This window comes from Cyprinus carpio, chromosome B25 (assembly GCF_018340385.1).
Source record: "Cyprinus carpio isolate SPL01 chromosome B25, ASM1834038v1, whole genome shotgun sequence".
Taxonomy (NCBI): Eukaryota; Metazoa; Chordata; class Actinopteri; order Cypriniformes; family Cyprinidae; genus Cyprinus; species Cyprinus carpio.
Window position 1 is genome coordinate 4,001,570 of NC_056621.1, and position 14,886 is coordinate 4,016,455.

The 14,886-nt window shown below is 37.0% G+C and overlaps 1 protein-coding gene across 3 annotated transcripts; it reads left to right on the top strand.

The window, feature by feature from the left end:
* The first annotated feature begins 8,417 nt into the window (after window positions 1–8,417).
* Window positions 8,418–14,352, top strand: tmpob (thymopoietin b). 3 transcript variants are annotated; one of them, XM_019112920.2, is made up of 7 exons: window positions 8,418–8,703; window positions 8,796–9,042; window positions 10,225–10,342; window positions 10,462–10,638; window positions 11,943–12,046; window positions 12,142–12,245; window positions 13,434–14,352. In XM_019112920.2, the coding sequence occupies exons 2-7, from the start codon at window positions 8,803–8,805 to the stop codon at window positions 13,783–13,785; spliced, it is 1,095 nt and encodes a 364-aa protein (XP_018968465.1). In that variant the 5' UTR covers window positions 8,418–8,703; window positions 8,796–8,802; the 3' UTR covers window positions 13,786–14,352. The 3 variants fall into 3 exon arrangements, with proteins under 3 accessions (XP_018968465.1, XP_018968464.1, XP_018968466.1); XM_019112919.2 differs by having other exon boundaries at window positions 8,418–9,042; XM_019112921.2 differs by having other exon boundaries at window positions 8,418–9,042; window positions 12,145–12,245.
* Window positions 14,353–14,886: the final 534 nt, after the last annotated feature.

Genomic DNA, 14,886 nt, shown 5'->3' on the forward strand with positions numbered 1-14,886 from the left:
GGGTTAGAGCTGAACTCTGCAGGACTGCGGCTCTCCAGGACCGAACTTGCCTACCCCTGTCTTAGAGTTACCATCTTCCACCATTTTGGAGAGTACCCCAGAACTTAATCAACGTAATCAGCATTGTTTACCTTCAACATGCGTACGCTGTCTGCGCACAAAAAGTATTTGACCTATTTGTAAGTTTTTGGCCATATGTGATTTTTTTTTCTTCTCAAAGGCCATTCCAAGTTCTACATAATAAACAATAAAGGCAATTTCAGAGATGAAGGCAAAAGCTTTCGTGTTGTCGAGCAGGTGCCATCCCATGTGGTCTGTCAACATTTCAGCGGTCAGCAAACCGCCTACACAAACATGTTTCGATTTTATCTAATCGTCTGGAGGGAAAGCCCTTCCAGTAAACGCTTGGTTTGTTTAGCCCTCCACCATCCAGCCATACATAAAATATACAAATATTTACTGCATAATGGAGGTGAATGGGACGTGTCCTTCTAAAGACCCACGCATCTCCCAGAACTTCATGCGATGGGTCAGATCAGTGATACGTGAAAAAGTGCTGTGTTAGCGCTGGAACAAGAGGGACTGGAGGGTGAACTGCTGAGGGGCTTCATCGGATTTAAGGGGGCTCATACATCATGGGTCTCGATGCCCGCTGACCTCAGTCCACTGAGCTGAAGTTGTGGGGGGGGGGTTAGGAGAAGGCACACCAAGGCTGTGTGTGCTGCCACACAGTAAGGCCTTTTGCTGGCAACCGCAGAATTGCCGTGTTTACATAAAAGCTAGTGCATAAGAGAACAGCAGACCACCGGCAGTCGCCACCCGCCAGCACTGGGCAAGGGCTACGGCTCATCTTTGTTGAAAATGGCTCAAGAACCTCCTGCCTGCACAGGGCCAAGCTAAATTTAGCAACAAACTGAAAAACCCTCCTCATTCTTAAAAAGCTGTTTAAGTTTCCAGAGCGCGAGGGTTCAGTGAGGGACAGGAATGGTCTGAGAGAGACGCGTTGTGTCTCGTCGCAGGTGGCGAGTGCTCTGTCGTTCCTTATGATTGTGCTTCCTGTGATGTAATATACCATAAAACACATCAACGCGAGGTTAAACACGCAGCACTTTCAGAATTTGTCTGGCCTGCTGGTGAAACTGAAAAAATAATAACACCTGTTTTGCCATTATTTTTGGTTTTAAACAGCGTGTGAATTATCCACCTTATTCTTTAACACGGAAGTAAGCCTGTGGGGGAGACTTCTGTGTCATTGGCTGCTATATGGAAATAACGAGAAGAATAACAATGTGTAGTAAATGGTAAAACTGTGCGCTACAAACCTGTGTGTTTATAATTAAGATAATACACTAAAATAATATGGTAAGACACCAATTTTCAAATCATGCAGCAAAAATTTTGTACAGCTAACAATAGCTGGACACGGATGAGACCGGAAGCTAGTCCCATAAAATTAACAAATGGCTGCGGCAATTTTTATGGGAAGAATAAGGTGGTTACAAAGCATTTCAGAGGGATCCAAATTTTATAGGACATTTCTATTAAATCTAGTAATCAACCAAAACAGTCTTTCAGCAATCCCAGTACAGTACAGTACCTAAACATATATGAACATTTTACCATCTAGAAACCATGTGTAAATTTGATATATGATAAATTATAATAGTAATCGTGTGTGAATAAAGTCATAAGATTACCACTGTGAGCATGTACAAGGACGTGCTGAAGTAATGCTGCATTTCAAACAACTTAAAAATAACGCCTTGGACATCTGACTTGTGAGCTTGGGGCAGATCAATCAGCTCTGACCTCAGCGAGTCATTTGACGTAATTTCCAAGATGGCGGCGAAACCCTTTTTTTTTTTCTTTTTCAAAACATTAGAGAACCAAACAAGTGGGTTCCCAATTTACACAGAGACCAATGAGCATAGCTGGGTTATGTTAAACTTTCACGTATTTTGCTGCACAAATTGAATGAACGTGCAATGTACAATATATATATACAATAATAATTGTGTGTCAATTAATACCCTAGTTTCCACCTATTTTGCTTGTTTAATAATTTTGAGACAAACTATCGCTAACATCTGGAACCACATTACATTAGTTAGTTTACAAGTTTTGAATAACGAATGAGGGTAATAATAATCGTAAACGTTTTTGGCGGAAGGTGGAAAAACACACCGTTACTACATAAATAAAACTTTTGTGATTATACTTTACATATTTCATCAAATGTGTGTAAATAATTTATAAAGCATTAAACAATAACAGGGCTTAGTCTGTTTTGTTCTGTAGGCTTATTTTTGTCATTGTATAGATACGTATAGATGCCCTTTTAGTGACTGTTTGAATGGGCCGCTAAACTTATGCCGTCTGCCATATTGGAATGATCAAAGCAGGTCCGTGAACACTCAAGAGCAAGTATGTCTGCTACTCTAGTTATACGCATGTATATGAATATCTATATCTGCAATAGGCTTCAGCAGACGGTTTTGCTAAACTAACAATCCAACAAGACGAAGCCATTAGCTAAGATGACATTTAAAAGGTACTATAGTTTAATAACTGGTAATATTGAGTTAATACATATTAAAAACACAAACCAACACATTCTTACCGGTGAAAGTTTATTCAATGTTTTAGGAATTTAAATTTCAGATGCATCCAGCGGCTGCTCAGTGTAATAGCATCTTGAAACTAATTCATTTCTATTGTGAGTGACAACACATTGACCGTTCCAAGATGGCAGATGTGCCTACATGCTTAAAGCGGTCGAATGTGGGATCTACCTGTACATGTACCATCCAGTGCTGACCATAAGACAAAGCACTGGAGCGGTTTGTTGTTGCTTTGGTCACATTCTTAAGAATGTGACATTCGCGAGCATCATCTTGGTGAAAATATGCACTCTAACTTGTAATCTAATGTTTCGAGTGACTGTTTAGAAACTCTGTTCTTTATGTGATATGTAAATTTAATTGGTTTATTACTTTTAAGACACAGAAGCAAATGTTTTGGTGTTCTTTGGAAGCACCCTTTATGCGCTCTTAAAAGTAAAAGTTCTTGATTAGCATCTGTGGTTTCGTGAAGAACCATAACATCCATGGAGGTTTTTTATAGTAAAATAAGATTGTATAGATTTTTAAAATGGTTCTTTGTAGAACTCTTCACTGAAAGTTCTTTGGGAAACCAACGCCCTTTGGAACCTTATTTTTAAGGATACACTTCTTAAAATATAAAGGTTCCAAAAGTTGGTTTTCACAATGATGCCACAGAAGAACCATTTTTGGTTCCCCAAAGAACCTTACAGTGAACATCTCTTAAAAGAACCAATGTGAAGAATATTTTAATAACCTAAAGAACCCTTTTCCACTACAAAGAACCTTGACAGGTTGCATGGATGTTACAGGTTCTGTATTGAACCATTAATGCCAGTGAAGAAACATTACTTTTTAGAGTGTAAATGGACCTTAATGTGTAGAAATTGGCTTTCACAAAATACAGCTATACTAAGCAGTTGTAATGTTAAGGATTATCCCTGTAGTAATGGAGTATTGAAACACCTAGCCAAACTGTGTGGGCCAGACCTGTGCATTGGGACAGTAGGTGGATTTCTCTTCAGGTGCTTGGGTAATTGTGCTTGGCATAAACCTCCGGTTCTTTGTGTCGGGCCGCGTAAATAGGATCCTCAAGGTGGAATTCCTGTGCTAACATGGGGAAGTCACAATATACATGGTCATCTGACCAGACGGCCCCCATGGTTTGGTTGGGTGGAAAACGTCGCCCTTGAGCCTACTCAAGGCCTCATAAAAACACCTGACAGTTCATATTGCCTTTGAGTACAACCCAGTATTGACACGAGCTGACCTCCGTCAAAGCCAGCCAAACAAAACAGCAAAAATTCACATAATAATTGAACAAATAAATGGAGAACTTGTTTGGCACGCCGTTCATAAAGAGCTGGACTGGCAGGCTTCGGGAAAAGGAGTCTCACTTTCTCTGTAGTGAGAGTTGACATCAAGGTGTGTGTCCTATAAGCGCAGTTTGGACTGTCAACAGGGGAAATATACTGTACTAGGTTTTTCCAAGCTGCCTGTGTAAAGCTGCCTCTCAATCTAGCACCACACCAAGGGCCTGATTCTAATTAGCCATGAATACAAACCTTTGAGACGTTGCTTGTTGTAAGCGGGTCAAGAGTAATGTCCACGTGTATTTAAATACAAAGTGAAACTCTAGATGTCGCAGGCCCGTAGTTTCTAACTCAATCTGACATAATTACATCATTACACATATGGTGTTGCTGATTGGTTACTTTTCGCATCAGCAGCTGCTCAACATTCAAATACTTGGCTAGTGCTTGCTGTAGCAGTTGCAGCACGCTTCAGAAACCCTCCACCTTCCCCAGCTCCACCTGTATCTGCTACGGGGCAATTTCATGTTTTCTGTATATGTGGGGTTATTTCATATTTGTTATGTGCAGCAGCAATATATCCTACATGTTCACAGCAGCATGTATATGGATGTATTGACAGTAGCAAGTATCATCATCAGCAGCAGATCTATTCTGTCAAGACCAAACACATTAACATTGCCATGTATATTACAATGCTAAACTGCCAGAGGAAAATGCTCTGAATATAGACGGAGAGACAATGTTTCTACAGCATCAAAAACACTCTTATATCTCTACTTTGTTTAATTGCAGTTGACTGTTTTGCAACTTTGTGTATATTATTGTCATGCACGGCTCATATTTTGCAAATGGACAAACAGATAGTCCCGCCTCAGCATTGGTTGAGTCAGTGTTGCTGCGTTGGGATGGTCCAGATGCTCAAGCAAACAGAGCAATGTTTTGAAAGCACCACAGAGCTACAGTGTTTACACTTATTTGGGGTTTTTTTTTTGGGGGGGGGGGGGGGGGGGGCAAAATCTACCTACAAATGGCTTACTTATAGTTGTCTCTGCATATTAACAGAAAAATCAACACATTTCAACTTAAAGAAAAGATTAGAACCCAAGCATTTTGAAAGTACCTCTCAAATAATTCATTGAGAAGGCATTTAATGTTAAAATATGGTTATAAACCACAAACCATATGAACATTTCAGTTTTTACATATGCTGACAGTGGTTGTGTGAAGGATGGGTTAAGCTTCATGTTGAAAAGTACTGCAGTGTACAGTCTCTCAGTGTGTACTTGGACTTGGTGTGTTTAATTGTCATTTTAAGTGTAGATGCAGCAGCTTTTTTTGGATTTTACAGTATTCACTTCCTGGTGTCAGCATGCACTTGAACCACCGCCAATGTAAAGTTTATAAAAAGACAGTTGCATTCCAATATAATCATATTTTGATCACTGAAACCTTATAACATGTTGACATTAAACAGACATCTTAAAATATGACTGCCATCTTGCAGAGGCTGTTACTTCAACATTCACAATGCATAAGCATTCTCATATTCCATCATTAAACAAAAATGTACAGTAAATATAATTTGAAGATTGTTGGATTTGGAAAACGTACACACTTGAACAGTTTATACGTTTGAACATGTCATCACCCTGCTACAGTTTACACTGCATTCCTTTTTCAAAACCACTTTTATACACCCCGATGTTGATAATTGCTTAGTTTCTCTCAGATCCCTTTCCTGAGGGCACCACTGTTATGCTTTAAAAGACACTTTTATGTGGTGCTTGGCCGGAGGACTGTTTTCTGTATAAATGAAATACAATAAAGACAGAAAGGGTGTTTCTTAAGAGCTCAACATTTTCAAAGTTTCCCTCTCTGCTTTTCACTGGCAGACCTCTCTTGGAAAGCTTTAACTGAAGATTAAGCGTTAAAATCTGTGTGGTTTTGGGCACCGTTGCCATAATTCAGCTATATCCCAGAAACATAAGCGCGGGGCGAAATCACGACGGAGATCCAGGGTGCCCTAAACCACACCGAGCTGGAATCCTGGAAGACCAGACAGTGGTCAAAACCAACACCTACATCCACACCCGCACACAAGCTCAGGTTCATTACCCGTGTGGAGGCCGTGAATCTGAGATGAGTGGAACGGAGCCCAGATCAGTCCAAGAGATATTTGGACAAAGAATAAAAAAGATTGATTGGAAACTCTTGGAGGGGCCGCCACATTACAAAGAAGTAGTTCCCCCCCAAAATGAAAATTTGCTGAAGTTTTTTGTAAGCCTCAGGAATTTAAAGGTTTGATTTGTTTCTTTTTGAATGTTGGTGAGATTTGTTTTTTCATCAATTTTTGAGCAATGGATGTGAATGGGTGCCATCAGAATGAGAGTCCAAACAGCTGATAAAAACATATCAGACATTAGTTGATGGACTGGAGTGGTGTGGATTACTTGTGATGTTTTTATCAGCTGTTTGGACATTTTTATTTTGGGTGTACTATTCCTTTAAGCCTTATTCTTTCAAAGTCTTACTCATACAGCTCATTGAATGTCACCAAAGATTTAATAGTCCTAAAAAAAACAGGGTGATTTTATTAGTAACTGATTGCATGGCTGAGAGGGGATCAAAAATGAGGGCTTGCGGAAAAGGAAAGTAATTTTTGATGCAAAGCAATGTAACACATTTTGACAACAGAAAACAAAGACACCATTATTTCTCTAGAATAACATGCAAACTTAATAATATCAGGAGTGTGCATTATAAAAAAATAAATACAATCCATTTTGATTTCATGTTGACTTTAAGGCTTATCTCAAGCACATCAGATCTAAAAATCAATATGTACATTCTCACTGAAATTATTAGTGGCCTTACATGTGCATTTCCTCTGTTTGCTTTTCAGTGCACTTCTCCACGTGTGTCATACCACAAGAACAGATTTGTAACGGATTTGCTGCTAACTACAGTCCATTTTACCTTATGCATCTGTCCTGCTACAGTAGGTCTAATAAGGCTTATGCTGCCATCTTTAGGACGCTATGCTGTACTTTCTCTATATTGAGTTACTCTTCCACAATCCACAGTAGAATGATTTATTCTTATCATTTGCATTTTTGCCTAACGTTTCAATGTTTTGAGGCGGCGTGTATTATTGGAATTAGAAATAGATTGATATATTCAAAAGGCATGTACCTTTAAAACACTTACATGTAACCCTGTAAAGCCTGACATATGAAATAATCAGTGTTGGGGGTAACACAATTACAAGTAATGCGAGTTACGTAATCAGACTAACATTTGTGCTTCATTTTTTTTTTTTATCACTTAAGTGTTGAACTTATTTCTCCAGCGTTCTTCCATATAGATGTGAATTTACATTTTCTTCAGCTCAAAGCTTATGGTGTGAAAAGGCTTTTATGTTTGCTAAAAACAGAATGCTTTGGTCACACTTTATTTTAAGGTCCAATTCTCGCTATTAACAAACCATTAACTACGACTTTTGCCTCAGTAAACTACTAATTTGCTGCTTATTAATAGTTACAAAGGTAGTTGTTAAGTTTAGGTAATGGGTAGGGTTAGGGATGTCAAATATGGTCATGCAGAATATGTGCTTTCTAATAAACAGCCAATATTTTATAGACATACTAATAAGCAAAGTTAATAGTGAGAATTGGTTCCTATACTAAAGTGTTGCCAACTTTTTCTATTAAAAACAAATAAGCAAGCCCTGATCAGATTTTAAAGGTAACGCAAAAGTAATGTAACACATTACTTTCAATAAAACTTAATGTCATTAGTTCAGTTTTTAGAGAGTAACGCAATATTGTAATGCATTACTTTTAAAAGTAACTTTCCCCAGCACTAAATTATACACGTATAAATATTAGTGCTGTCAATCAATTAAAAATAATTAACTAATTAATCAAATTTTTTTTCTGAAATTAGTCATGATAATGTGTCAGACTGAAAACACACACACTACCTAAAGGTGGACGTTTTAACAATTATACTCTTATATCTTTTACTTGAAGTATCAGTCAGAAGGCACAAAACTTTTCGGCAACTTTTCATTTATCAGATGTGATACTACAGGCTTTACAGGGTTAAAGCACATTATTACCTGTGGTAGAGTAATACCATGATTTTTTTTTTAAACATAATACGAAATAATGACCATATTCATCATGCACCATGATATTTACATAGTAATTATAACATACCCCTCCCCCACTTTGCATTGTAGTCTTTTATTATGAAATACAGTCCCGTCAAATTCCCTACCATTACCTTTTGCTGTTTAGCTGAACTCATACTGTTGTCTTCCTATTCTTTTTCACATTCTTAACAATAAACCATAGTTTATTGTGAAGAAAGCCGCTGTAAATTCAAGCGTGTGTTGCAGCCGCAGCTGTCGCCCTCTTTGTTTTGGGCCAGCGTCTGTCACTCTTCCGCTTCAACCAATAGGAGACCGCCTTACTTAACCCATTCGACCAATGAGCGTTGAGCTTAGTTCCACAGCGCCAGTTCCTAGGCGGGCGCGCACCGAGTCGTCGAGCTATTTCTACTTTTACCCGCCTTTCGCAAAACCGTTCGTTTACGCACTTTTAGCAGCGCTGTTTTCGTTTACCCACAAGCTTCGATGTACATTATTCTAAAAAAAATATTTTTGGATGTAACAGAGAGCTGTGTTTGTCGTAAAATCCTACGAGGACGTTCAAACGGAAGGCGCGAGCCGGTTTGAAGGGTGTCAACAACGCGCGCTTTCATTTTCATTTATTCTCCGACAGGTACTTACAAAAACACGCCGCTTCACTTTTAAAATCGAAAGGGGAATTATCGTACTTGCGTTTTGTTGGTAATAACCCGTGTTTGTGTAAAGATCAAGCATGGCGCAATTTCACGAGGATCCGGCGCTGCTCACTAAAGAGAAGCTGAAGAGCGAGTTACTGGCGAATAACGTGCCTCTGCCGAGCGCAGACAGCAAGAAAGACGTGTATGTTCAGCTGTACCTGAAGAACCTGACGGTGCTCAACAAGAAGAACACCTCTGCTCCCGCTCCGGACACTTTCTCCAGCGACGAGGAGATGACAGCGCCGCTGCTGTCCGGCAGGAGCCGCTCGGGGAAGGTGCGCTCATCAACACTGATATAGCTTATTACAGATGTGTGGAGAAGCAGCTCTGTAGGGGATATCCACCAATAATAGCTTATTTATAACATTAAAAGAAGAATAATGGCATGCATTGTGCATATTTTGTTATACAAATAATAGTTTAACTAAATTAACTTAAACATCTGATGACTATTTCGTGAAATAAAATAATTGTATTTATTATGATGATGATCACTAATATTTTGAGGCAAGCCATTCAAACCTAATGGTTTGTGTTTTTTATAGTAATTATATTTCCTGTAATAATTATTAGAGTATGTTTCGTGTTTAATATTCAGATATTGTAATGATTATTAGTATTAATAAAATGTATGTTGGGTTTGTCTCAAAAAAAAAGTAGAAAGAATGTCTGACGATAATAATTATATTTATTATCATGATGATTATTAGTTAATTTTTAGACATACCATTTAAGCATTGATTATGATTATTTAAAAAAATATATTTTAGTAAAAATAATTATATGTTAGTAATTATGTGAAATATGCTTATTATTATTGTGATTTCTACCTTTTTGAAACAGACCATTCACACATCGTGGGTTATACAGATCTTATTAAAATAATAATAATAAATTATTTGATCATAATTATTATATGAAATATGATCATTATTATGTTAATTTCAACTTTTTTGAGATAGAACATTAAAACATTTTGGATTAAACATATTTTATTAATAATAATAATAATTAAGTTTATAATAAGATAATTAAGATAATAATTATCATTACAGGGCTTTGTTTTTTATTTCTCCTACTTTAATTTATTATAATCATTTTTATATATATATATATATATATATATATATATATATTATATATATATATATATATATATATATATATATAAAAACTATAATAATTCCACTAGTCTACCACAATAAAAGATTAAATGATTTCTAAACATTTTAATAATTATTTTGACTTTATATATAAAATAATAGTTATAAATTTTTTTTTTTTTTTTTTTTTTATTTGAGTAATTTAAAACTAAGCTATTTTACATGTAAACACTTTTACATTTTATACCCAGAGAAGCACTTCTGTGATTTTCTTAGTAGGTAGAAATAGAAGTAGGTAAATAGTAAATAGAAATAGTAGGTAGAATTTCCTTTTCATAATCCTTTAATCTTCAGAAAGCCACAAGAAAGACAGACAGAGTTCGGCCAGTGGAGAACGACATCTCTGGTTTGACTGATGAGGAGCTGAAGGGTCAGCTCATGAAGTATGGAGTCCTTTCAGGACCAATTGTTGGTGAGTATCACAGTTTCTTCAGACAAATTGTGTTTGTTTATATTGATTGCCCACTATGAATGTCCCACATCTGTATATTTGTGAAGGTTTGCATTGTATTGTTTCTGTATGCATCACAGCCTCTACACGTAAGGTGTATGAGAAGAAGCTCCAGCAGCTCCTGGAGCAGCCGCCGCTGGAGAGCAGCCTGCCTGAACCCGAGACCACCATCCCGGAGGCCCTCACCATCAAAGCAGGAGGAAACCAGAACGGCAACACACATTCAGCCGAAGAGCAGTACAGCGACAAAGAAGAAGGTAAAACAGGGATGATCAGTACTGAAACAAGCTTTTTGTTTTTTTTGTTTTTTTTAGTAAATTTTTTTAATAAAAAGTAGTGGTTGAGTAGAAGTCAAAATTGCATTGTTGAGAAAAAAACAACCACACAATTAAAGGTGATGTATGTAGGATTAACTCAGAGTGGTTGAACTAGGTATTGCAGCCCAAATTCAAAATATTGGAGAGGGTTTTTTACACCAGGCCCCTCCTCCTCAGACTTGATGCACATGCAGGTTGCCAGATTGACGACACAAACAAGAACGAGCGCACTTGACGATGAATGAAATATAATTGGGTAAACTGGCAGTGGGTGGGTTTGTTTCACAAACCAAAACAAAGACCGACATTCCGGCCCGGAACACACATTTTCAAAGGAGAGTAACTGACTTTTAATTTGTTTTTCAGATAAACAAGTATGTTAACTTAGCATGTTTCTTAAATATCTGCAAACATATTATGGTATTTTTATGCTTTAGTAGAGTCAAAATCTCACATATAGCACCTTTAAGTTGAATTTTACTATTGCATTCACAAATAATGTAGAATATTTGTAAATGAAACATTTTCAATCATTATGAACACTACAAACATTCATTATAAACAACATTTAGGCTATTATAAACGCTAAAACTTTACACAAATCTGTTAAAAGTGAAAGTGAAACTGGAATGGCTTTGGCACTTATTTGTTTGCCTTTGCATGCTTGGAAATAAATGCATTATATATACGTTGGTTTGGAATATAAAACAGGATGTTTCAGATGATAATAATACAGTATGTTATCTCATTAATAATTATTATAATATATGATGTAATATATCATAATAATTATTATTAATATTTCACCAAGAGGAGTTTTGTGTAATTGATTTATTTCTACATTTTAAAACAAGAGCAGGAATGATTGATATTGAGTCTTTTTGGATTTGCACTTCAGAGTTTACCAGCTCATGCACTTTCAAGTAGATCAACGTCATGCTTTGTTATTAATTTAGTAGTGTTCACACAGTCGACTGTCGACTTCCTCAAATGTTGCGTGTTTTTGAGGAGAGGTTGTGTTATTCTTTTACTAAGCTCTCAGACTTTGGATATGATCCGAATCATCCAGACAAGCCCATTTTCTTCATCAAATGCAAAAATTTAATTGTGGCAATCGAAGTTTCTTAAGATTAAAAAGAGTTTAGTCTTCAAACGTGGCACTAGAATTCGAATGATGACTGAAAGTTTAATATTTATGGTTATATTAGGTTTATTTTTAATCAGTTTTGCATTTTGATTGTCAGAAGTTGGTCCTGTACCAGAGCCGGTTCCCGTTGTGTCTAAGCCGGTCCGGAGCAGAGGAAAGACCCCAGTCACCGTCAGGACCAGCAGCAGACAGCGCACTAAAGTAAAGAACACAGTGAACGTGCATATTAAAAAGATCATAGTAGAGCTCAGTCTCATCTGCTGTGCTCTGTAATAGTTGAGTTTTCTTCTATTCAGCAGCAGGTGGAGGAGACGGCAACAGTCACTGAGGAAACTGTGGATGGAGGAGATATTTTAAAGGAAATCTTCCCCAACGAACCTGCAACACCAACCGGAATAACGTTAGTATGAACATGCTGTTTGCATTATTCCAAATCTGACCTGTCACATATTTGCTGAATGGAATCAAATACTTTTTTCTCACTAATTCTGGGGTGCTGATTCAAAAATAGAGCCCGTTTTGTTCTAGATCGTCACATTTTCTCAGAAAATATGATGCATTTGGTTGCATTTTTGCTTTCGACAACCATTCGTAAGGTGAAAATGTCCTGTGTTCTGTTCTCCCTTGATCAGCAGAAAAACTACCACACACATTCTGTCAAAAAATGATTCCTTGCTTCATCTGAGCCAGATGACAACTATCTGTTTTTACACATATGAATTTATTTTAGCCCTAATCCTGATTTCAAGTTTAGAATTAAAACCAGCGACAGAAGAAAATGCAAACATGAGCCAGATGTTTTCTGCTGCATCCAAACAGTGACAGAAAGTGACAGATATTCTAAATGGATACATAAAAGCTTATTTTGTGAACATTAAATGGAATATTTAAACATATTTTCCCACTCCTTTGCAGACTGCAAGTTAAATAACATACAATAACATATTTTGAATACTGGTTTTTGTTCTTAAAACAAATGATAAAAATTACAAAACTTGACTGCTTTTCTTGTTTTATTAGGTGCATCAAAGCGATGTAATTTGAAAAATCTTCATTCTTATTTAAAAAACAAACAAACAAAAAAAACTACATGTTGGAAAGTTTTAATTGATATTTTAGAGATGAGACCTATTACTAATCGATATATTAAATAAGTGGCAAGAAGAGTGGGATACATGTACAAATAATAAACTACATGTAATACATCCAGAAATTTCGAACAGATTTTGAATCTCTTTTAAAACTAGATTTGATCAAGTGGTATTTTCCAGATGTCTCTTTTTTGCTTAAAGGTGAAGATCCTACTCAATGCATGTTCTGCAAGGTTCCCCTTTCTGTCAAACATATTTTATTATACTGCCCCGCTTTTAATGTATGTAAAAAACTCTTTTATGAAGAGTTATATTTAGTATAATTTTGCCAGAGAAAAGGTTAGAATTGTTATCATATGTCCGTGTAAAAAATCTCGTGTAATATAACTTGTGTTTGTTAGTTTGCTGGTTTTTATTGTGTTTTTTACACTTGTATATTTTGCAAGTTGCAGGGTTGTGTTATCAGTTCTTTAATTAAACTCTGTATATCTGAACAGGGTCACATGTCGGAAGCCGATCCGCGGTGCAGCTGGCCGTCCGGTGAAGCCACTGAGCCTCTGGTCCGAGGAGTCCCTCCAGCAGCAGAACACTTACACAGTGACCAAATCCTCCGTCACAGACGTTCGCAGCGCAACGCCGGCCGCCCGTCCCAGACCCCGCCGCTGGTTCGCTTTCTGGTTGAAGCTTCTGGTGTTCATCGCACTGGCTGCGTCTCTGTATTACGCCTTCCAATACGTCACCACCGATCAGATCAACGCCTGCCAGCTCTATGTCCAGGACAATGTCATCACGCCCATCGTCAATTACATCAGAAGGGAAACCCCAGCCGAGGGCGGCGATGACAAATGAGCGGCCCGGTCCGTCAACCAGCTTCAGCATGCATCTACTGTTAGACTGATTTTCTAGTGCTTTACGGAGCGACGCGTCGGCAGGGTTTCGGGGAGGGAGGGATTCTGGTTATTGCAGTTTGACCTAGCAGTCACATCTGAATAGACTCGTGTTTCAAGTAGTCTTTAACTCTGTGTGTTTTGATCTTGCTTTGTGATTATACGGTTTTGTAGCATTCGAGACGACGTAGAGAAGTGTAGTAGTGAGTGACTGGCTGATAGTGAATCATTCTCTGCTCAGTGGCATCACAACGAGAGGTTACGTGCCAAGACATGGCCAACACAAGCACAATTTGGTTTCACACACATCGGGGATAGAAGGAAAAGCCTGAAGCTGAATGTTAGCGCAAATGGTTTATTTGATAGTTGAAACGTTTTCCTGAATAATCATGAAGTTTTTATTTTAGCACGGCTGAATCTGACTTTATGAAGTGTCCGTAATGAGACCGGAGTGAGTTCTAGCGTAATAGGGTGAATCTCACTGAAAATATGTGGATCATTTTTCACCATAAAAAAAAAAAGTGTGTGTGTGTATACACATATAAAATGCATAATGCAAAAAATATAATAATTACAATTCTCAATGGAAACAATGATATCAATCTGATTTTAACAACTATATACATGTGTGTATATATATATATATATATATATATACACGCATACACATACATACACATGCACACACACACACACACACACACATATGTATATAATATATATATATATATATATTATTATGTATTTTTATTTATTTATTTTAAAAAGGCATAATAATAATTTGGTTCAGCCACTGTGAACACTTAATTTACATTTAAATAATATAACATTATTTTTTGCATTACAGTAATGAGAATTAAGTGCTTAATTGAAAGTATTTAAAATAATTAACAAATAATATTAATGATTTTGTGGTGAAATATGACTTTTGCGTATATTCTTGACGGTTTTCGTGAGATTGACCCAGTAGCATTTGTTTTTAATGATTTGTTGCATTGAAGTTTTCAAACTACTGAGCTTCCACATCTCAGATAATGCGTGGCTTTAGTACTAGACATTGATC